Source organism: Chlorocebus sabaeus, chromosome 29, assembly GCF_047675955.1.
Source record: "Chlorocebus sabaeus isolate Y175 chromosome 29, mChlSab1.0.hap1, whole genome shotgun sequence".
NCBI classification, from domain to species: Eukaryota; Metazoa; Chordata; class Mammalia; order Primates; family Cercopithecidae; genus Chlorocebus; species Chlorocebus sabaeus.
This window is the reverse complement of record NC_132932.1, coordinates 1,419,615-1,443,045: the sequence shown is the minus strand read 5'-3', so window position 1 is coordinate 1,443,045 and position 23,431 is coordinate 1,419,615. Positions and strand designations below refer to the sequence as shown.

The 23,431-nt window shown below is 46.9% G+C and overlaps 1 protein-coding gene across 5 annotated transcripts; it reads right to left on the bottom strand.

The window, feature by feature from the left end:
* Window positions 1-1,883: 1,883 nt before the first annotated feature.
* RBM23 (RNA binding motif protein 23) lies at window positions 1,884-22,286 on the bottom strand. Of its 5 annotated transcripts, XM_007990792.3 has the most exons (14): window positions 22,124-22,286; window positions 14,317-14,392; window positions 12,473-12,588; window positions 11,022-11,069; window positions 8,860-9,033; window positions 7,942-7,995; window positions 7,672-7,789; window positions 7,430-7,582; window positions 7,211-7,348; window positions 5,392-5,457; window positions 3,358-3,553; window positions 3,150-3,275; window positions 2,984-3,053; window positions 1,884-2,905 (listed from the first exon to the last, which is right to left on the bottom strand). In XM_007990792.3, the coding sequence occupies exons 2-14, from the start codon at window positions 14,380-14,382 to the stop codon at window positions 2,902-2,904; spliced, it is 1,329 nt and encodes a 442-aa protein (XP_007988983.1). In that variant the 5' UTR covers window positions 14,383-14,392; window positions 22,124-22,286; the 3' UTR covers window positions 1,884-2,901. The 5 variants fall into 5 exon arrangements, with proteins under 5 accessions (XP_007988983.1, XP_037843486.1, XP_072869038.1 ...); XM_037987558.2 differs by lacking the exon at window positions 11,022-11,069; XM_037987557.2 differs by lacking the exon at window positions 1,884-2,905 and having other exon boundaries at window positions 2,980-3,053.
* Between the last annotated feature and the right edge of the window lie 1,145 nt (window positions 22,287-23,431).

The window sequence follows — 23,431 nt, the reverse complement described above, 5'->3', positions numbered from 1 at the left end:
AATGCTGTGATTTGAATGTGTCCCCCAAAAGTTCACATTGGAAATTTGACTCCCGATGCAACAGTGTTGAAGATGGGGCTTAATACGAGGTGACTGAGTCACAAGGACAGAGCTCTCATGAACGGATTGTTACTATCACAGAGCATGTTATCACGAGACAGGGGTGTTACAAAGCAAGTTTGGCCCATGGTCCCTTTGTCTCATGTACTCGTTTCTACCTTGTGCCCTTCTGCCACGGGATGACCCTCACCAGATGCAGGAATCATGCTCTTGAAATTCCCAGCCTCCAGAACTGTGAGAAATACCTTTTTTGAGATGGAATCTCGCTCTTTTGCCCAGGCTGGAGTTCAGTGGCGCAATCTCAGCTCACTACAACCTCCGCCTCCTAGATTCAAGTGATTCTCCTGTCTCACCCTCCCGAGTAGCTGGGATTACAGGCGCCCACCACCATGCCCGGCTAATTTTTGTATTTTTAGTAGAGACAGAGTTTCCCACACCATGTTGGCCAGGCTGGTCTCGAACTCCTGACCTTGTGATCCGCCCACCTCGGCCTCCCAAAGTGTTGGGATTACAGGCGTGAGCCACCGCACCCAGCCTACACTTCTTTTCTTTGTAAATTACTCAGTCTGTGGTATTGTGATAGAAGCAGTGAACAGACTTGGGAGCTAGAGTCCCACTGCCCGTTTATGACTCAAGCAAGCTTCAAGTATTTAAGTGATTTTGTGTTAAAAGCAACCCCAGAGGCTAACATCACTGGCTTAGAAGTCTGAGAGCTGACAAATTAAAACCTAACAGCAATTATCCATATTTTTAGCATAAGAAAGTCTTAGCATTTTGTTGCCATAGAGATCAAAAAAGGAGCCCCACAGAGCCCTGCCCCTGAATTCAGGCCTTCTCCTTTCATTTGGTCCCTAAGCTGGGTGAGACAGCCTCTCCCACCTCATTATTAAGGCAGTGGTAGGTGCACCTTCCCTTTCACAGAGGTATTTCTGGAATACTCGGGACCCTAGAATTCACTGGTCCCAGGCCTGTGTTATCCCAGGCAGAGCCATATGGAAAGCAAGGGTTGCGGTGACTGACAGAGGAACAATAGTAGACATCAGGTCAGGGGAACCTGCTGTTAAACAAGACCCAAACCCCTGTGGATATTGGACTGGGATTGCTACTACAAAGAGGGTCAAAGGTAGGTACAAAGGCCAATAGAGTTAAGAATGCTCAGCTTAGCTCTGGTACTTAACTCTTCGAGATCACAACCCCCCCACTAGAAAAAAAAAAGTGTAGAATGTAGTACTATCATAGTGCCATCTGCTGGAAAGATAAGATCTGTCATTAGGCATAGAAAAGGAGCCTGTTAAGTCTTAAGTCTGTTCCGGTGCTGCAACTTGGCTGTTTGGGTAATTCTGTCCAGTGGGTAGTTGGGATGGAGATAGTTAAGATGAAGACAGATGGAGAAGACAACCATAGTATCAAGAGTGTAATGCAGATACAGAATGGGAACCCCACCCAGGTGTGAGTTTTCACTTTTCTTTTTTTTTTTTTTTTTTTTTTTTTTTTTGAGACAGAGTCTTGCTCTGTCGCCCAGGCTGGAGTGCAGTGGCCGAATCTCAGCTCACTGCAAGCTCCGCCTCCCGGGTTTACGCCATTCTCCTGCCTCAGCCTCCCGTGTAGCTGGGACTACAGGCGCCTGCCACCTCGCCCGGCTAGTTTTTTGTATTTTTTAGTAGAGACGGGGTTTCACCGGGTTGGCCAGGATGGTCTCGATCTCCTGACCTCGTGATCCGCCCGACTCGGCCTCCCAAAGTGCTGGGATTACAGGCGTGAGCCACCGCGCCCGGCCTTCACTTTTCTTTCTAAAGGTGGTTAAATGAATGAAAGAAACACAATGGTGTTACTAATGTTTTATATCCCTAGAAACATCATGAGTTGGGCTCATGAGAAGTTGTCAGAGAGATACATAACAAAGACCACACACAAATGGGCAACAGCCGCCACGAGGCGGCGGCTTGCCTTTCGTACAAAGTTTATATATATATATATATATGTATATATATGTACACAGACACAAGGGTATAAAATCCAGTGAGAAGGGCTCACACATGCCCAGGCAGGGGATGGGAGCAGCTTTAATTGCCAGGGTTGAGGCCACAGTAGAGGCACACAGGAAGTGGTAGAGAGTAGCAGCCTCCCTCCATCCTCCCACCCTGGGCCAAAGGGAGGAAATGGGAGGAAGGACAAGTATACATATGAAGATGGAAGATACTGGAAACTAAATTTCTGAAAGCCCCTAAATGCCTGGCAGGATGGATCACTCCCATGCCTCCTAGCAAGATGCTGAGCCGGCAGCAGCTCTCACCTCAAGCCGCTTCAAGCTAAGGTCTGGGGCTGGCTTCTCAATGCACATGTCCACGCCATCTCCCAGGGCCCCTGGAGCAGAAAGAGCACCTTCAAGGTTCACCCACAAACTCAGTCCTCTTGATTCAGAGGTCCTAAGGTTTTCCTTGACAGACTAAAGGGTAAAGGTACAGGAAAAGGAGAGAGGCCAGTTCCTTCAGTTAATGCCCTATGGCCTTCCCAATAGGGGAGGAACTGAGGAATCACTAAGGTGTTGGAAAGGGCAAGAAGGTAATCTCAGAGACGATACACATGGAGAAACAGGTATTCAATGCAAGTGTGGATTCTGTTCTCTTCAACTGGGGGCTTTGCTCAGCAGAGTCCATTTCCAGTGGGGCCATGGGCAGGAGCTCTTCTTGGTATCTTAAGGGTGGCCCCAATTTCCTCAGAGACAATGTCCATGCCCTCAGGATGGCTTGGTCCACAAAATGGAGAAATGGGGCCATGGAAGAGTAGATGTGAAGTGGCAGGATCCAGAGGCACAAGGAGGCAGTATGCTGTGCCACTCATTTACCTGTGGAAAGAAGTAGTAAATGGGAATTCAAAGGAAAAAGTAATCAAAGACTAGAATGAGCGAGGCCCTGAGACTCACATGGTCTTGGGGGTAAAGAGGCTGGACAGCTGGAAGCACTGGGAGGCAAGGTTCAGGGCTGGACTCAGAGCTAGAACAAAGAGAGGCAGAGTGAGTGAGCAAGCACAGCACACTCCTTCTTTCCAGACCCCCAAACTTTCCCTTCCTTTCCCATGTCCAAGACTACCAGTCAGAGCTGCTGGATTCAGGGCCCCCAAGGGAACTGCTCCATTCAGTTGCAAGGCAGCAGCATGGGCAGCAGCATGGACAGCAGCGGCAGCAGCAGCAGTGGTTGGCAGTTGGATTCCAGAGCCTAAAAGGAAAAGGCAGGATTAAGCCCCAACCCTTGATCTAAAATTCAACCCCCTATTCTTCACCTTGTGGAGATATTTTACCTTCTGCCAGTTTTGCCATGAGCTGTAAACGTCCACCTGCTGATCCTGGATCCAGCTCCTGGTCCCCATCAGGAAAAGTGATGTCTGTGCCACCATCCAGTCGCTCAGTCACATGGCCAACCCTCATAGGTCGACCAGCAAGCTCAAAGCCATTCAACTGTTCCAGGGCCCGCCGGGCACACTCAGAATCAGAGAACTATAAGAAACCCAGGCCATGTTAGCCACCTCCTCGCCAAAGACATGCTCTCAAAGCCCCAGTAACACTCCCTAGTCCTACTATCCCAGGAAAATTGTACGCTCACTGATGTACAAACTTTTCTTTCCCAGAAAATAAGACCTATGCCCATCACCTCAAAATGGTTCTCTGAAAAGGACCTTTTCCAACGAACTCAATGGCAGTCACTTTTCAATCTTCCAGCTCCATTAAGAATCTAATAATGCAAAAGTTTATTATTGTAGGAAATCTAGCCTGACAAGTTATTTCACAAATGGGTATATCAAATGGAAGACAGGCTAAGAGCCAAGGCTCCTGGGCTTTTAATTCAGTTCTCTGTACTAGTAAGTTTTAGTTCTTTTTTTTTTTGAGATGGAGTCCCACTCTGTCACTGAGGCTAGAGTGGCAGTGGCACCATGTCAGTTCACTGCAACTTCCGTCTCCTGGGTTCAAGCAATTCTCCTGCCTCAGCCTCCCGAGTAGCTGGAATTACAGGCTCCCACCATCACACCCAGCTAGTTTTTTTATTTTTGTTTTTTTAGTAGAGATGGGGTTTCACCATGTTGGCCAGGCTGGTCTTGAACTCCTGACCTCAGGCAATTTACCCACCTTGGCCTCCCAAACTGCTGGGATTACAGGCATGAGCCACCGTGCCCGGCCAAGTTTTAGTTCTTAGTCAAGTACTAGGAATCTGGAACTCCTAATTCCAGGCTTAGGAGGGAACACACCCTAGTGCTGACAGCAAGGCAGCAAGCACACCCCGACATACACACCAGAGCTGTTGACTAAGTGACCTGCTGACCAGAAGGCCTTTACTCTCTAGTCCCTTTTATCAGCAGCACCGAGCAACACCCTGGTACAAAGAGGATTCCCAGTCTGCTGTCTGTGTGTCAAGGCTGTTGACCTAAAAGGCAACACCACAAGGGCAAAAATGCCCCACAGAAGCCTTTCCATATCTCAGTCACATAGAGAGCTAGAAAAGGTTACAAAAGTTACTTGCCACCACAGAATTGTCAACACCACAGCTAGCTTTGTTTAGCTGGCTAGCAGTATTACCTGCCTTAGGGCCTGGCATGTGCTACTGACAGTTCCTAGGCAGGTGTGACACATGGCTTGCCTTTACTGGGTATTTTTGAGGTAATTCCAATGATAGAATACAACCTATTGCCCTGTGCCCTGTGGGTAACTGTGGGGGTGTATGCTGCCTGGTTTAAGCCCAGAAAATACAAGCTTCTATCAGACTTTGTGGCTGGCAGCCAGTTCTCAGCCTGGAGTCACATGGGGCTGGAAGAACTAGTTATAGGAATTGGCAACAATTTTGTTGGAACGTTAGGAAAAGGTGAAACTTGCCCATAATTAGGTGGCCTCACTATTCTCTCCATAGTGCTACGTTAATAACTGATCCTTCTCAGTGCAGCAATTGCTTCAAATGGGGCAGCACCAGAGGGAAGCGTAATTATGGGAAACATTAGCTCTATAAAGCCTGTCTTTAAAAGCCCATACCTAACTTCTCTCATACCCCCAACCTTTTAGCTGCAGCCTGGTTACTATTACCCAAAGAGCCAAGCTGCAGCACCAGGGAAGCTGGTCGAACTCCTGGACACCCCCACACCAGGGCCACTGACAGAATGTAGGAGCAAAGCCAAGATCTCAAGCAATGCACTCATCTCAAGGGGTAGAAGGCTAGTCCAAGCTTCGGGCACCAGGGTTTACGGGTCATTTAGACAGTTCCTAAAGGAGGAGGATGAAGCTAAGCTACAAAATCAGACAAGTGGACAAACCCAAAGTAAAATTAAAAAATTAAAAGACTAGAGACTCACCGTGATGAAACCATAACCTTTAGAGCGGCCTGTATCTGAGTCCTTCATCAGGACAATATTATCAATCTGTAGTAGAATAGTGGAAATTATTAGTAAATTTTTGACTAGTCCCTATCTTCAATCTTTCCTACCCAGATTTTGTTTGTTTGTTTGTTTTTTAAAGACAGAGTCTTACTCTGTTGCCCAGGCTGGAATGCAGTGGTGCAATCATTAATTTTTGTATTTTTAGCAGAGATGGGGTCTCACCACGTTGGCCAGGCTGGTCTTGAACTCTTGGGCTCAAATGATCCACCAGCCTCAGCTTCCCAAAGTTCTGGGATTACAGGAGTGAGCCACGATGATCCGCCAATACTTCTAGCTTTCTACCCAACAAATTATATATCTTTTTATTATTTTTTTTTCGGCGACAGGGTCTCACTCTGCTGCCCAAAATGGAGGGCAGTGGCACAATCATGACTTACCGTAGCCTTGATCTCCTAGGTTCAAGCAATCTTCCCGCCTTAGCCTCCCAAGTAGCTGGGACTACAGGCATAGGCCACCACACCCAGCTAATTTTTTATTTTTTGTAAAGACGAGGTTTTGCTAGGTTGCCCAGGCTGCTCTCAAATTCTCAGGCTCAAGGGATCCTCCTGCCTCAGCCTCCCAAAGTGTTGGGATTATAGACTGAGCAACAGTGTCTGGCCCAAATCTTCTTTTAAAAAGGAACAGCCGGGCGCGGTGGCTCAAGCCTGTAATCCCAGCATTTTGGGAGGCCGAGACGGGTGGATCACGAGGTCAGAAGATCGAGACCATCCTGGCTAACACGGTGAAACCCCGTCTCTACTAAAAAAGACAAAAAACTAGCCGGGCGAGGTGGCGGGCGCCTGTAGTCCCAGCTACTCGGGAGGCTGAGGCAGGAGAATGGCGTGAACCCGGGAGGCGGAGCTTGCAGTGAGCTGAGATCCGGCCACTGCACTCCAGCCCGGGCGACAGAGTGAGACTCCGTCTCAAAAAACAAAAAACAAAAAACAAAAAAAAAAAAGGAACAGTAGGGTGCAGTGGCTCACTCCTGTAATCCTAGCACTTTGGAAAGCTGAGCTGGGCAGGCAACGTGGCAAAAACCCCGTCTCCACAAAAAATACAAAAATTAGCAGGGTGTGGTGGTGCACACCTACAGGAGGCTGAGGTGGGTGGGTCACTTGAGCCTGCGAGGTCAAGGCTGTAGTGAGTCTCGAAAAAAAAAAAAAAAAGGCCACCTTTTACCGAAATATTTCTACTGACTTTTTTTTTTTTTCCCCCAAGACAAGATCTCTGTCACCCAGGCTGGAGTGCAGTGGCATGGTCTTAGTTCACTGCAGCCTCAACCTCCCTGGGCTCAGGTGATCCTCCCTCCTCAGCCTCCCAAGTAGCTGAGACTACAGGCACGTGCCAACATGCCCAGCTAATTTTTGTATTTCTTGTAGAGAGAGGGTTTTGCCATGTTGCCCAGGCTGCTCTCAAGCTCCTGGGTTCAAGCAATCCACCTGCCTTGGCCTCCCAAAGTGTTGCAATTACAGGTATGAGCCACTGCACCCTGTTTCTTAATTAGTAATCTTAATCTTACCTACTAATCTTCCCTAATCTGGCCTATTATTTGATTTCATTGTGTCTAACTTATTTGTCTACCAAACACATGAATAGAGATGGAACCACACTTTCACAGCAGAGACTCATACGCCCGTTATGATGTATGCAGCAGGTTAATCATGGCCAGGCAGAACACAGAAGTACACTCAAACACTCACCCTACCCTCCCCACTTCTTCCAATTCCCTTCAGAGGTTTCTCTCACTTCTACTCACTTTACCAAAGGGCTCAAAGATGCCCCGGAGCATGTCTTCAGTGATATTGAAGTGCAGGGAACCCACATAGAGGCGCATTGGTCCACCACTGCCCTTTTGCAGGTTGTTGGCCATGGCTGCCAGTCGGTTTTTCTCTGCCTGGGGAAGGAGGAAATGATGGGTCATGTCCCACACTCCCTCTCCCCTTAAAATCTTATGTCTATTTCTTAGCCTGCTCACCTGTGAAGCCTGTACAATGATAGGCACTCCCAGCAACCGCTGCCCAGTCAGCCCAATGGCCAGTGGCACAGACTGGATTTCACAGAATTCCACATAGGCAATGCCCTTAGAACGACGTGAGTTCCGATCTGAGATGATACGTACATCGCGAACCTATCCAGGACACAAAAGAAATCCTGAATTGGGCATAAAGGGAGATAGAAGCTAAGCTACTCAGAAGAAAACTAAGGTGGGAGGGTTACCTTGCCTACAGCAGAGAAAAAGTCCTCCAGATCTCGAGGCCGAATGCGGGCAGCTAACTGCATACAGAAAACCGTGCGGGCATCACGCTCCTCAGGACTCAGATTATCAACTGGCTCCCTAAAGAGTGAAATGCGTTGAGACCAGCCCTTTGAATACCTGGTCATTGTTCTCCAGCTAACCCTCAAGTACTACGCATTCCTGTTATTTGGCTCAAATAACCTTTTACTCATACCTCACAATCCCTAAAAAAGTGTTCATTATCAACTCACCTGACTGGGCTCTTCTCTCTGAGATGAGGACTCTTACTGTGTCCATACCTATAACTAAAGAATAGAGAAAAACAAAAGGTGAGACCTTATTCTCATTGGTCCAGTGCTGGGTCTTCCATGGTGAGAAAACCAGATTCCAGTATTTCGTCTCATTTTATTTTTATTTTTTATTTATTTATTTATTTTTGAGACGGAGTCTCGCTCTGTCGCCTGGGCTGGAGTGCAGTGGCCGGATCTCAGCTCACTGCAAGCTCCACCTCCCGGGTTTACGCCATTCTCCTGCCTCAGCCTCCCGAGTAGCGGGGACTACAGGCGCCTGCCACCTCACCTGGCTGGTTTTTTGTATTTTTTAGTAGAGACGGGGTTTCACTGTGTTAGCCAGGATGGTCTCAATCTGCTGACCTCGTGATCCGCCCGTCTCGGCCTCCCAAAGTGCTGGGATTACAGGCTTGAGCCACCGCGCCTGGCCATATTTTTATTTTTTTTAAGACAGTGTTTCCGCTGTCACCCAGGCTGGAGTGCAGTGGCGCCATCTTGGGTCACTGCAACCTCTGCCTCCCAGGCTCAAGCTATCCTCCCACCTCAGCCTCCTTGTGTAGCTAGGATTACAGACACACATGACCACGTCTAGCTAATTTTTGCATTTTTCGTAGAGGCAGGGTTTTACCATGTTGCCCTGGCTGGTCTCGAACTCCTAGGGCCAAGTGATCTTCTGGCCTCAGCCTCCCAAAGTGCTGGGATTACAGGCATGAGCCACCATGCCCAACAGTAAATTTTGAATACCGACCCTTTATGTGCCGAAGTATCCTGCCAATCGCAATGTGTTATAATCAGCACCCTCAAGCAGGGTTCATAGTCCATTTGTTGTTTTATCCATATTATTACACCAAGGTGAGTCTTATTAGCAAACAGTGATACCCAGCGGCAAGTGGAGGACTCCTGTAGCTCACACGATCCTCATGACGACGGTCCCGACTTCGCGACTCACTACTATGTCGACGATCCCAGCTACGGCTACGGTGACGACGCTGCCGATCTCGACTTCGGCTGCGACTGTTTCTCCGTCTATACCGATCCCGATCTCGACTACGACTACAGATGGAAGCAACTACAGTCAGGCCCACATCATGTTTAGGCCAACAACCAAGTGCATATACAACAGTGGTCCCATACGATTATAATGGTGCTGAAAAGTTCCTATAACCTAGAGATGTTACAGCCGCTGTCATGTCGTAACATATTACTTATGTGTTTGCGGTGATGCTGGTGTAAACCAAACTACTATCTATTGCACTCCCAGTTGTATAAAAGTACAGCACATCCAATTATGTACAAAGTGGATCTCATGAAAATAGAAAGTAGACTAGTGTTTACTAGAGGCCTGGAAGGATGGAGGGATAGGGGGTGTGGGTGGAATGAACAGAAGCAGATTAATGGGTACAAATATATCATTAATTAGAAAAAATAAGACCCAGGGCTGGGCGCGGTGGCTCATGCCTGTAATCCTAGAACTTTGCGAGGCCAAGGTGGGCAGATCACCTGAGGTCGAGAGTTCAAGACCAGCCTGACCGACATGGAGAAACCCCGTCTCTACTAAAAATACAAAATTAGGCCGGGTGTGGTGGCTCACGCCTGTAATCTCAGCACTATGGGAAAACGAGGCGGGTGGATCACTTGAGGTCAGGAGTTCCAGACCAGTCTGGCCAACATGGTGAAACCCCATCTCTACCAGAAATACAAAATTAGCCAGGCATGGTGGCACGTGACTGTAATCCCAGCTACTCGGGAGGCTGAGGCAGGAGAACTGCTTAAACCTGCGAGGTGGAGGTTGCAGTGAGCCGACATCGTGCCACTGCACTCCATCCTGGGCAACAGAGTAAGACTCTTTCTCTTAAAAAAAAAAAAAAAAGAGACATTAAACATTAGCCAGGCATGGTGGCACATGCCTGTAATCCCAGCTACTCAGCAGGCTAAGGCAGGAGAATCACTTGAACCCGGGAGGCGGAGGCTACGGTGAGCCAAGATCACACCACTGCACTCCAGCCTGAGCAACAAGAGCAAAACTCCGTCTTAAAAAAAAAAAAAAAGAAAAAAGAAAAAACAAGACCCAGTGTTCAACAGATCAGTAGGGTTATTACTACAATGTACAATAATCTATTATACATTTCAAAATAGCTAGTAGAGAATAATTTGAACGTTTCCTAGCATAACGAAAAGATAAATATTTAAATCAAGGATATCTCAAGTACACTGATTTGATCTTTACAAATTATATGTATTAAATTTCACACATATCAGAAACTACACACATCTATTATGCATTAAAAATTGTTTAAAAATAAAACAATTATGAACAGTATACACTTCACGATAAAAAATAAAGATGTTACTGATTCGTGTATTTACTACACTTATTATCATCATTCTAGAATATATTACTTCTACTTATAAAAAAATGTTAACTATAGAACAGAGGCGGGTCCTTCAGGAGGTGTTCCTAAAGAAAGCATTGTTATAGCAGAGTACAACTCTATGTGTATTAATGCCCTTGAAGACCTTCCAGTGGGACAAGATGCAGAGGTGAAACACCCTCTGCAGGCCTAGGTTCATGTGTCTTTGTGTTGTAGTTTTCAACAATAACAATAATGTTTAAAAAGTAAAAGACAAAAAAAATTTAAAAGTAGAAAAAAGCTTATAGAATAAGGACATAAAGAAAATTTGCCAAGTTGTACAATGTGTTTGTGTTTTAAGCTAAATGTTTTATTAATTTTTTTTTTTTTTTTTTGAGACAGGTTCTCAATCTGTTGCCCAGGCTAGAGTTTAGTGTTACAATCTCGACTCACTGCAACCTCAAACTCCTGGGCTCAAGTAATCCTCCAGCCTTAGCCTCCCAAGTAGCTGGGAGTACAAATATGTACCACCACAGCTGAGTAATTTCTTAATTGTTTGTAGAGATAGGATTTTGCTATGTTGCCCAAGCTGGTCTGGAATTCCTGGCCTCAAGTGGTTCTCCCCGCCTTGGCTTCAAAAGTGCTAGGATTAAAGATATGAGCCACTGTGCCTGGCCCAGAATTACTGACCTGCGCTTTCTATCCCTGCTTTTACTATGGCTCCGACTCCTCTTCTTCCTGTGAAAGAGAGTACATTCTTTTTTTTTTTTTTTTTTTAAATTTTGAGAAAGAGTCTCGCTCTGTCGTGCAGTGGTGCAATCTCGGCTCACTGCAACCTCTGCCTTCCAGGTTCGAGCGATCCTCCTGCCTTAGCCTCCTGAGTAGCTGGGATTACAGGCATGTACCATCACGCCCAGCTAATTTTTTATATTTTTAGTAGAGACAAGGTTTCGCTATGTTGGCCAGCCTCATCTTGAACTCCTGGCCTCAAGTGATCCACCTGCCTCAGCCTCCCAAAGTGCTGGGATTACATGCGTGAGCACCACGCCAGGTCAGGAGTGTAAATTCTTTTTTTTTTTTTTTTTTTTTGAGGCGGAGTCTTGCTCTGTCGCCCAGGCTGGAGTGCAGTGGCACTATCTCGGCTCACTGCAAGCTCCGCCTCCTGGGTTCACGCCATTCTCCTGCCTCAGCCTCCCGAGTAGCTGGGACTACAGGCACCTGCCACCACGCCCGGCTAATTTTTTTGTATTTTTAGTAGAGATGGGGTTTCACCGTGTTAGCCAGGATGGTCTCGATCTCCTGACCTCGTGATCCACCCACCTCGGCCTCCCAAAGTGCTGGGATTACAGGCTTGAGCCACCGCGCCCGGCTGTAAATTCTTAAAGAGAAGGTTTCGTTATTGCTGCCAAAGAAAAGGAATTACAGTAAGGCCAGAATGAAACAGAAAGCATGGAAAGACCAAAGCCCTGAAGATGATCCAGCAGTAGATCACAGCAACTGCACAATACCAACTTACCGCCCTGAAAGCTGTCAGGCATCTGAAGAGGCCATTTTTCCCCCTAATGAAAAGCAAAGCCTGGTGTTTCCAAATCAGGTCCTCTTGCATTTTTTGTTTGTTTGAGACAGAGTCTCACTCTGTTTCTCAGGCTGGAGTGCAATGGTGCAATCTCGGCTGACTACAACCTCCGCCTCCTAGGTTCAAACAATTCTCCTACCTCAGCCTCCTGAGTAGCCGGGATTACAGGCGCCTGCCACCACGCCCAGCTAATTTTTGTATTTTTAGTAAAGACGGGGTTTCACCATGTTGGTCAATCTGGGCTCGAACTCCTGACCTCAGGTGATCCACCCACCTCGGCCTCCCAAAGTGCTGGGATTACAGGTGTGAGCCACCACACCTGGCCCCTCTTGCTATTTTATTCAAATGAAGTATATTGATGCTAGGACTAATCCACAAATCTACACTGGAAAGTGAAGACTAGGTAAATAAATCAAGTCACCATTATTCTCATGACCTAAGTGGAGCCATTACTAAAAGTCAGCACTCTTAACAGAAACGATCTCCCTATTCTGGTTATTTTTCCAATGGACAAAACTGTTTCCCTTCCCCAAGGTGCCAACCCATTTCTTCCTCCCACACTCACTTGCTTGTCTCCCCAATGGTGCTGCTTCCACTGGTCCCACTGTTGCCACTGTTGCTGGTGCTGCTGGTGGTATTGCTAGGATAATCCTTTTTAACTTCTTTCCTTTGTTGCTCATCCTGAGGCATTCACCAGGAAAATGTCACAAGGTATAAGGTGGCAGACACACAGATTCCAATGGGCAAAGGGAACAAAGGTGGACAAGGAAGAAATCAAAGCACTTGATTAGCCAGATTTTGAGCACCCTTATTTCCTAACAAAGGGAGTAAGAGAGGAATCAAGGAAACTACCTAAAAGGAAGAGATCAGCATGACAGATTTTGATGTCAAACTTTGGTTACCCAACATCTGCTCCACTGACATTTCCCAGAGAGTTACAAATTGGTGCTAGCCTGGGCGCGGTGGCACCTATCTGTAATCCCAGCACTTTGGGAGGCCAAGGCAGGCGGATCACCTGAGGTCAGGAGTTCCAGACCAGCCTGACCAACATGGAGAAACCCCATCTCTATTAAAAATACAAAATTAGGCCGGGCGCGGTGGCTCATGCCTGTAATCCCAGCACTTTGGGAGGCTGAGGTGGGTGGATCATGAGGTCAGGAGATCAAGACCATCCTGGCTAACACGGTGAAACCCCATCTCTACTAAAAATACAAAAAATTAGCCGGGCATGGTTGCGGGCGCCTGTAGTCCCGGCTACTCAGGAGGCTGAGGCAGGAGAATGGCGTGAACCCGGGAGGCGGAGCTTGCAGTGAGCCGAGATCGCGCCACTTACTCCAGCCAGGGTGACAGAGCAAGACTCCGTCTCAAAAAAAAAAAAAAAAATACAAAATTAGTCAGGCGTGATGGCACATGCCTGTAATCCCAGCTACTTGGGAGGCTGAGGCAGGAGAATCGCTTGAACCCGGGAGGCCGAGGTTGTGGTAAGCTGAGAACACGCCACTGCACTCCAGCCTGGGCAACGAGTGAAACTCCCTCTCCAAAAAAAAAAAAAAAAAAAAAAAGAAAAGGAAAGAAAAAACGAAAGGTGGGGGAGGGAGAAGGAGGGAGGGATGGCAGGAGAGGGCAGAGGGAGGGAAAAGCAAGCAAGCAAGCAAGAAAATTGGTGTTAAGTGGGCCAGGTGCAGTGGCTCACTCCTGTAATCCCAGCACTTTGGGAGGCCACAGCAGGCAGATCCCTTGAGCCCAGGAGTTCGAAACCAGCCCAGGCAACACAGCAAGACTGTCTCTATAAAAAGTATATTAAAAAAGAAACTGGGACGGGCACAGTGGCTCACACCTGTAATCCCAGCACTTTGGAAGGCCAAGGTGGGTGGATCATGAGGTCAGGAGATCGAGACCATTCTGGCCAACATGGTGAAACCCCAACTCTACTAAAAATACAAAAATTAGCAGGGTGTGGTGGCTTTTGCCTATAATCCTAGCTACTTGGGAGGTTGAGGCATGAGAATCGCTTGAACCCAGAAGGTGGAGGTTGCAGTGAGCCAAGATCACACCACTGCACTCCAGCCTGGCGACAGAGCAAGACTCTGTCTCAAAAGAAAAAAAAAAAAATTGGTGCTAGGTCTGAGGTACAGTGACTTTCTACTGTGTCACTTCAAGTTTTGAGCAAACACAGATTACCAGCACCACATTATGTGCCCACTCCGGTTTCCGGTCCTCTCTAAAAGTATGGCTCTTAACCATAGTCTCCAGCAAAGCTTACTAAGACTATGCCTTTTATGATTAGTTATTGTACATAATAAATAAGCAGGGAAAGAGGATTCATAAAATGCTGAAAGTTGAAAGTTGAAAATCGACAACTACTCTTTCTTATTAACCCAATTCCAGGAGTGAGGTGGAAAATATTACCTCTTCTTTTTTATAGGGAGCTTCCAGCATGGCCTCAATCACTATATCAAAGTCATCAGATGCCATCCTGTCAGATCTGGGGAGAGGATATTCATATGTAAGAACTTGTTTTATATTTGTCCTCCCTTTCCAGCACCACACATTTCTTTCCCCCTCCAAGAAGACGACTTCAGGATATACAGATTTCAGTTCTGTTGCTTGAACTGCAGAGAAACCTCACCAGCTGTCACTTACTCTTAGGTTTATTTTTACATCCTATAGATCTGAACTAGTTCTGCTTTGTGGCTTGGAATAGTCAAAGATAGGCCAGGTGCGGTGGCTCACACCTGTAATCCCAGCACTTTGGGAGGCCAAGGCGGGCAAATCACCTGAGGTCAGGAGTTTGAGACCAGCCTGGCCAACATGGCGAGAACCTGTCTCTATCAAAAATATAAAAATTAGCTGGGTGTGGTGGCACATGCCTATAATCCCAGCTACTCAGGAGGCTGACACAGGAGAATCACTTGAACCCAAAAGGTGGAGGTTGCAGTGAGCCAAGATGGTGCCACTGTACTCCAGCCTGGGCAGCAGTGTGTGACCGTGTCTCAAAAACAAAACAAACAAAAACACAAAAAGAATACAAAAAAAAAAAAGTCAAGGATATAGAAGGAAACAACACCTAGGAAGAAACAAAATACCGATCCTGTTCTATGAAGAGAAAATGATGGTAGTCAAAACTACTGTTCACTACAAAATGGACATTTGGTCTCTACTGTTCAAAATTCTGAATACCTGGTTTAAACCTAAAAATAGGCCTTGCTGCTACAGATGTGAGAAAAATATAAAAAGAAAAAATAATTTAAAAAATAGGCACATTATTTCCAATAAAAAGGTAAAGAGGCAAGACTAAAAATTAGAAGCAAGTCAAAGCAACACCACAATGCAGATTTGCCCTAAGGTCTTCCTCTCTGCATACCCCGAACACCAATAATTAGGGCCTTATCCCTAAGCATTTTCTATCTAATATCAACTATAGCTTAGGTAACTCAGAAATACCATGACTAAGACAGGCTCAACCAATCCCATTTTGAAACCCTTCTCTGGTAGGCAAGGTAAAATGTGCCTCCCCAAAGCTCTCACATCTAGAAACTGCCTTTCCTCAGGCTGTCTACCACCAGTTTGTCAAATAAGAAAAACAGAAAATACCAAAGAAAACCAACAGGATAAATTATTCAAATGTTATTGGTCTGGAATTATCAACCCACACATGGATGAATCTCAATTACACGGAGTGACAGAAACCAACCCCCCACAAGCCCCCCCCAAAAGTGCACAATGAACAATTCCATTTATATAAAATTCTAAAAAATGCAAACTAGGTCAGGCGCGGTGGCTCACACCTGTAATCCCAGCACTTTGGGAGACCGAGGCGGGCGGATCACGAGGTCAAGAGATCGAGACCATCCTGGCCAACATGGTGAAACCCTGTCTCTACTAAAAACACAAAAATTAGCTGGGCATGGTGGCGTGCACCTGTAGACACAGTTACTCAGGAGGCTGAGGCAGGAGTATCGCTTGAACCCGGGAGGCAGAGGTTGCAGTTAGCCGAGATCATGCCACTGCACTCCAGCCTGGAGACAAAGTGAGACTCAGTCTCCAAAATAAAAAGCAAACTAATCACTGTATCAACTATATCAAAAACAGCAGAAAGCAGAACAAGGGTTGCCTAGGGATAGGAGTGAGGGGAAGGACTAGGAGAAAAGGATTTTAAAAGGGCACAAGAAAAACTGTGGGGCCAGGAGTTGTGGCTCACACCTGTAATCCCAGCTACTGTGGGAGGCCAAGACACGTGGATCATGAGTTTAGGAGTTCAAGACCAACCTGACCAATATGGTGAAACCTCATCTTTACTAAAAATACAAAAATTAAGGCTGGGTGCGGTCATGAGGAGTTTGAGAGCAGCCTGGCCAACATGGTTAAACCCCATCTCTACTAAAAATACAAAAAAATTAGCCAGGCGTGGTGGCACGCACCTGTAGTCCCAGCTACTTGGGAGGCTGAAGCATAAGAACTGCTTGAGCCGGGCGCGGTGGCTCAAAGCCTGTAATCCCAGCACTTTGGGAGGCCGAGACGGGCGGATCACGAGGTCAGGAGATCGAGACCATCCTGGCTAACACAGTGAAACCCTGTCTCTACTAAAAAATACAAAAAACTAGCCGGGCGAGGTGGCGGGCGCCTGTAGTCCCAGCTACTCGGGAGGCTGAGGCAGGAGAATGGCGTAAATCCGGGAGACGGAGCTTGCAGTGAGCTGAGATCTGGCCACTGCACTCCAGCCTGGGCCACAGAGTGAGACTCCGCCTCAAAAAAAAAAAAAAAAAAAAAAAAAGAACTGCTTGAACCCGGGAGGTGGAGGTTGCAATGAGCCAAGAACGAACGCACCACTGCGCTCCAGCATGGGTGACAGAACGAGATTCTATCTCCAAAAAAAAAAAAAACACAAAAATACAAAACTTAGCCAAGCGTGGTAGCACATGCCTGTAATCCCAGCTACCTGGGAGGCTAAGAAAGGAGAATTGCTTGAACCCAGGAAGCGGAAGTTGCAGCTGAGATCGCACCATTGCACTTCAGGCTGGGTGACAGACCAAGACTCTGTCTCTAAAAAAAAAAAAAAAAAAATTGCCGGGCATGGAGGCTCACACTTATAATCCCAGCACTCTGGGAGGCCAAGGCAGGCGCATCATGAGGTCAAGAGATCAAGACCACCCTGGCCAACGTGGTAAAACCCTGTCTCTACTAAAAATACAAAAATTAGCCGGGTGTGGTGGCACGCACCTGTAGTCCCAGCTACTGGGGAGGCTGAGGCAAGGGAATCGCTTGAACTCAGGAGACAGAGGTTGCAGTGAGCCAAGATGGTGCCACTGCACTCCAGCCTGGCGACTGAGCGAAACTGTCTCAAAAAAACAAAAACAAACAAATCTTTGGGAGTGACGGTTTCATGGGTGTTTAACATATCAAAACGTATTAAAGTGTACACTTTAATGTATACAGTTTAATTGTGTGCCCATTAAATGTACATCATGCTTTAAAAAAAAAAACCAAAACCTGAGGAATTTGTATGCAAGGAGACTATCATAATCAGACCTTTTCATAACTGTAAGAACTTTGTTGGCCAGGTGTGGTGGTTCACCCTGTAATCCCAGTACTTTGGGAGGCCGAGGTAGGTGGATCACCTGAGGTCAGGAGTTCAATACCAGCCTGACCGATATGGTGAAACCCCATCCCTATTAAAGATACAAAAATTAGCTGGGCATGGTGGCAGGCACCTATAGTCCCAGCTACTCAAGAGGCTAAAACAGGAGAATCGCTTGAACCTGGGAGGCGGAGGTTGCAGTGAGCTGAGATCACACCACTGCACTCCAGCCTGGGTGACAGAGTAAGACTCCATCTCAAAGAAAAAAAAAGAACTTCGTCCTTTTCAAAGCAGCTAATGCACTATGCAACACTGCTGCCCTGGCTGCCCTAAGAGTCCATATCCTATTTTGACAACTTAGTAAGTATAATCATTACAACTATGATTCTATGATTTACAGTACCTACAACTGCTAGACACTGTGTTAAGCATGTTATGGAGAGATAAGATACTTAAGAAAAAAATTACTTGGAGCCAAATTTAAGGCTTAATATGGAAATCAAACCCAAATCAAATCAGTATACATAAAAACCAGTGAACTCAACTTCTTTTTTTTTTTTTGAGATGGAGTTTTGCTCTTGTTGCCCAGGCTGGAGTACAATGGCACAATCTCGGCTCACTGCAACCTCTGCCTCCCAGGTTCAAGCAACTCTCCTGCCTCAGCCTCCCGAGTAGCTGGGATTACAGGCATGTGCCACCATGTCCAGCTAATTTTGTATTTTTAGTAGAGACCAGGTTTCTCTGTGTTGGTCAGGCTGGTCTCGAACTCTCGACCTCAGGTGATCTGACCACCTTGCCCTCCCAAAGTGCTGGAATTACAGGCATGAGCACCACGCTCGGCCTTTTTTTTTTTTTTTTTTTTTTTTTGAGAGGGAGTCTCACTCTGTTGCCCAGGCTGGAGTGCAGTGGCATGATCTCAGCTCACTGCAACCTCTGCCTCCCAGGTTCAAGCAATTCTCCTGTCTCAGCCTCCCAAGTAGCTGGGATTACAGGTATGTGCCACCACGTCTGGCTAATTTTGTATTTTTAGTAGAGTCCAGATTCTCCATGTTGGCCGGGCTGGTCTGGAACTCCAGATCTCAGGTGATCTGCCCACCTCGCCCTCCCAAAGTATCAGAATTACGGGCGGGCATGAGTCAACGCGTCCGGGCTTTTTTTTTTTTTTTGAGAGGGAGTCTCACTCTGTTGCCCATACTGGAGTGCAATGGCACGATCTCGGCTCACGTCAACCTCTGCCTCCCAGGTTCAAGTGATTCTCCTGCCTCAGGCTCCTAAGTAGGTGGGATTACAGGTGCCCGCCACTATGCGTCCACTAATTTTTGTATTTTTAGTAGAGACGGAGTTTCACCATGTTGGCCAGGCTGGTCTCAAACTCCTGACCTCAGGTGATCTGCCTGTCTCAGCCTCCCAGTGCTGGGATTACAGGCGTGAGCCACTGTGCCCAGCCTTCTACTTTTTGTAATAACACTTTATATTTATTTAGCAATCAAAGGTAACAAATGCTGCAGACAGGTAATATATGATTCATACCCAAATTTTTTAAGACTAAAGTTTTTTGAATTGCTAAAAGTCATACATAGCTCAAGGGCCGGGCAGAGGGGGTGGCTCACGCCTGCAATCTCAGCACTTTGGGAGGCTAAGGCTGGAGAATGGCTTGAGGCCAGGTCAAAATCAGCCTCGGCAACACAGTGAGGTCCCATTTTTACAAAAAATATAAAAATTAGCTCGGCACGATGGTGCGTGCCTGTAGTCTCAACTACTCGAGAGCCTGAAATGGAAGGATTGCTTGAACCCAGGAAGTTGAGGCTGCAGTGAACTGTGATCATGCCACTGCAATCCAACCTATGCAGCAGATTGAGATTCTGTCTCAATCTCCAAAACAGAAAAGGTCACACAGCTCAAATGGAGGAACTAATTTTTTTTTTGAGACAGGGTTTCACTCTGTTGCCCAAGCTGGAGTGTAGTGTTGCCATCTCAGCTCATCGTAACCTCTGCCTCTCTAGCTCAAGCAGTCCTCTAACCTCAGCCTCCCAAGTTGCTGGGACTACAGGTGTGCACTACCATACCAGGCTAACTTTTCATATTTTGGGGGGTTTTTTTGGGTAGAGACATGGTCTCACTATGTTGCCTAGGCTGGTCTCAAACTCCTGGACTCAAGAGATCCACCCACTTTAGCCTCCCAAAATGCTGAGATTACATCCGGCCAGAGGAGCTAATTCTTGATCACAAAGGTTTTCTGACTTCAAATCTAACGTTATATTATATCAGGTTACTTCTCATATGGTTTGTAATTAACTTTAAAGGAAAAAAAAAAGGACACCATGGAGTATACCAAGATATGTACTTTTAAATATATACTCACTGAACATGAATGTTCTTCTGATAGGTTTTTCAAAATTATCAGTCCCATTAGTTAAACCTCATTGTGAGTCTCCTATATCTGAGGCATGTACAGTGTATGCTTAAAAGTATTAAGCTAATATACACTACCTTGTTCACTATGGGAAAATGGATCTAAAAAGAAAAGTTTTTTTTTTTTTTTTGAGACAGAGTTTCACTCTTGTTGCCCAGGCTGGAGTGCAATGGTGCAATCTCGGCTCACTGCAACCTCTACCTCCCAGGTTCAAGCAATTCTCCTGTCCCAGCCTCCTGAGTAGCTGGGATTACAGGCATGCACCACCACACCCGGCTAATGTATTTTTAGTAGAGATGGGGTTTCTCCATGTTGGTCAGGCTGGTCTCGAACTCCTGACCTCAGGTGATCCACCTGCCTCGGCCTCCCAGAGTGCTGGGATTACAGGTGTGAGCCACCGAGCCCGACTTAAAAAGAAAAGTTTTTGATACTCAAGCTGTTTCAGTCATTTTGGTTGCCAAGTCTACACAAATTTTCCGTTATAAACTATTTTTTACAATCTGCCTTTTCCCCTCCAAATGAAATGCCTGATTTCAAGAACTGCTCATTGAGTGCTAATGCAGGGTAAGGAACAACTTAACACACACACTAAAACTTTCACTTAAGTTTACAAGCCTCTACAAATAAACCTCTATGTAAAAAGTTTTCACTCAGAAACAAATACATCTGTTTAAGCAGACATACACAACACAGTATTTTGAAACTTGCAATCTCACTGGGTTTAGTGTCTTTCTAGAAGTCCTAAAAGCAATAAGGTAGCAAACACTATGCATTTTCAGGCTGGCAGTTTTTTCCGTTTTTTTTTTTTTTGTATTTTTAGTAGAGATGGGGTTTCACCGTGTTAGCCAGGATGGTCTCGATCTCCTGACCTCGTGATCCGCCCGTCTGGGCCTCCCAAAGTGCTGGGATTACAGGCATGAGCCACTGCGCCCGGCCCAGGCTGGTAGTTTTCAAACTCTCTCTTCATGTCCCAACTTATGGGTCAAGGTCCACTCAATCTCATCCACATACAGAATATCGTGTTTTCTTCCATCCTGCTCCAAAAACAGCATTAGAGACCCACAATCACGTCAGTTCCTAGACCTCGTCACAGCACAAGCCAGCAGGTAGACCCCACTGCTAAAGGAGCAGAGAGAACCACTGTCAGACCAATTCGGGAAGAATTCACGAAAAGCTGGAGCCCCAAGGGTGACGGTAGCGCCATCTCTTGGGTCTGATCACTGAGCTGAGCACAAACACCTACAAACTGAAGGCAGTTTAATAAAAAAGAGGAACAATGAGACAAAAACTACTTGAAGGACTGCCCACCCCATGTTGTGCAGCTTTAAAAAATGGTCCTATAAGCCGGGCGCGGTGGCTCACGCCTGTAATTTCAGCACTTTGGAAGGCCGAGGCGGGCGGATCACCTGAGGTCGGGAGTTCCAGGTCAGCCTGGCCAACATGGCGAAACCCCATCTCTATTAAAAATACAAATATTAGCCGGGCATTGTGGCGGGCGCCTGTAATCCCATCTACTCGGGAGGCTGAGGCAGGGGAATCGCTTGACCCCGGGAGACAGAGGCTGCAGTGAGCCGAGATCGCCCCATTCCACACTCCAACCTGGGCGACAGAGCGAGACTCCGCCTCAAAAAAAAAAAAAAAAAAAAGGTCCTATAGGCAACCAACTGGCACAATCTCTGCGGGAGCCAGTGTCCCAGAGATCAATCTTCATATGTGGCCTCATCATACGCCTACTGGAATGAGTGCTTGAAAAAGTTAAAAGGGAAAAGCCCATAAAGCTCAACATAGTGAACATGAATCTTCGACAGACTAGAGATTGAGGAAGAAAGCTCAATTCCCTTCTCTCTCTCTGAATAGTGGTGCGAGTGGCTGAAACTGATGTGTGTCCTCTCAGGCCGCAGAGGGTCGATGCTCCCTTTCCAGTGTGGGCGACCCTAAGTGTCACGGCTGCAGGGACCCAGAAAGAAAAATCACAGAATTCTAGAAACCGCATCTTTATCGGTGCAGGATACAGCCACGAAGGTGCCCACCTCTAAAGTCGTGCCAGTGGGCTACATTTAAGTAGCTAACACTTCCAGGTCAAAACAAAGGTTTTTTTAACGTTAAAAGTTCCCCTGAATCTCATCGTGACGCTCTTTTCTGCCCGTGACGTCAGGGGGAGGCGCCGTGCAGCAACGTCACGCATTGGTGACGTCTAGTGGGGACCAGGTTTTGGGGTTTCTCACCAGTTCCGGTTCCCCGCAGGGGGGTCCCGGTTCTCTCCGTTCCTTTGGGTATGTTGTGGGGAGTGAAGCTCGGATATTTCCTAGAGTCTAGGCAAGAAAAGCACCAAAGCAGGTACAGCTGCTCCTCTTCCCGCAAAATGGCGACAGCTCCGCCGTCTTCCAGAACCTTCCCCAATCTGCGCATGCGCTAAGACACCCCCCGTTGGCAGTAACCTCGCTGGTTTCGCGGCAACCGTCCAAAGTACAGGTTCTCATTGGCTAACGTCCTAAGTATGGGTGGAGCAAACTCAACTGCGTCTTAGCAACCAACGAGTTCCCATTGATTGGCTAACCTCAGAGACTCCAGAAAATGGAAGCGTCCTTTGGTAGCCGCCCATCATTCTCTCATTGGTTAAATGACTTGCGGAGGGCGGGGAAAACGGGACGGAGAACGGGAGTGAAGGAGCCACCGACCCCACTCCCAGTGCTCGAGTTGACTAGACCAGTGCGATGGGCGGAGCCAACGAGGCACAATTTACATCCTTGGCCGTCCGTACTCGGATTTGCCGAAGGAGTCACGTCAGTCGTTACGGTTGAGCTTTGTAGAGAACAGCGGCGTTTGTTTCAAGTCCGGAGATGCTGAACTCCAAATCCCCGTTCTGAGCCGGCTACTTAAACAACCCTCCCGACCACCTCTCCTGACCTCGCTGCTTGGGACCTGGGAAAAGCAGATCTTGCCACAGACTTGTCTTGGTCCACACTCTGCCCTATCGTCATGGCCTGCTCCCACAGATCATAACTTCCGTTCAAATCAGTGCCCCCATATTTCCCACTGCAAGGGTAAATTTGAAAGTTTCTCAGGTGACTCCTTGGATGTAGCAGTACTGAGTCCTCTAACGGGAAAGAAGGAACTGATGTCCACCCTCACTTTCCAAGGGCCTCCAGGAGCTCCTAGACACTTCTGTGGTCTACTGTAGCTACCAAAAATGTAGCTGGTTATAACATGGGGAGAGCCAGAGTCGGAGGCTGACTTCCAATTCTGACTTGGATACTAATATCACATCATTGCACCCATTTCAAATTCCCCCTCTGTAAAATGGAAAGTTGAACTAGATGACCTCTTAGGGACTTCAAACTGTACACCTGTGGTTTTATTCAAAAAAATAGGTAGCTTCTTGCTAGAGATTCCTGGATGGATTCCAGCCTTCCCAAGAGGTAACAAAGGAGAGGTAACCAGTTGCCAGTGCAGTAGCTCAAGAATACAGGAAGAGAAACTGGCTTCACTCACTATTCCATCTTTTCCCAAGGTGGCAAACTCTATGCCTCCTC

What these genes read in the sequence shown, in the direction of transcription:
- RBM23 (XM_007990792.3), bottom strand. Translation starts at nt 14,382, where the DNA reads ATGGCATCTGATGACTTTGATATAGTGATTGAGGCCATGCTGGAAGCT. An exon ending in AGTCCTCCACTTGCCGCTGG is followed by an intron (nt 7,996 to 8,859) that starts GTATCACTGTTT and finishes TCTATTCTTTAG; the next exon opens with TTATAGGTATGGACACAGTA. An exon ending in CATGGCAAAACTGGCAGAAG is followed by an intron (nt 3,276 to 3,357) that starts GTAAAATATCTC and finishes TTTTCCTTTTAG; the next exon opens with GCTCTGGAATCCAACTGCCA.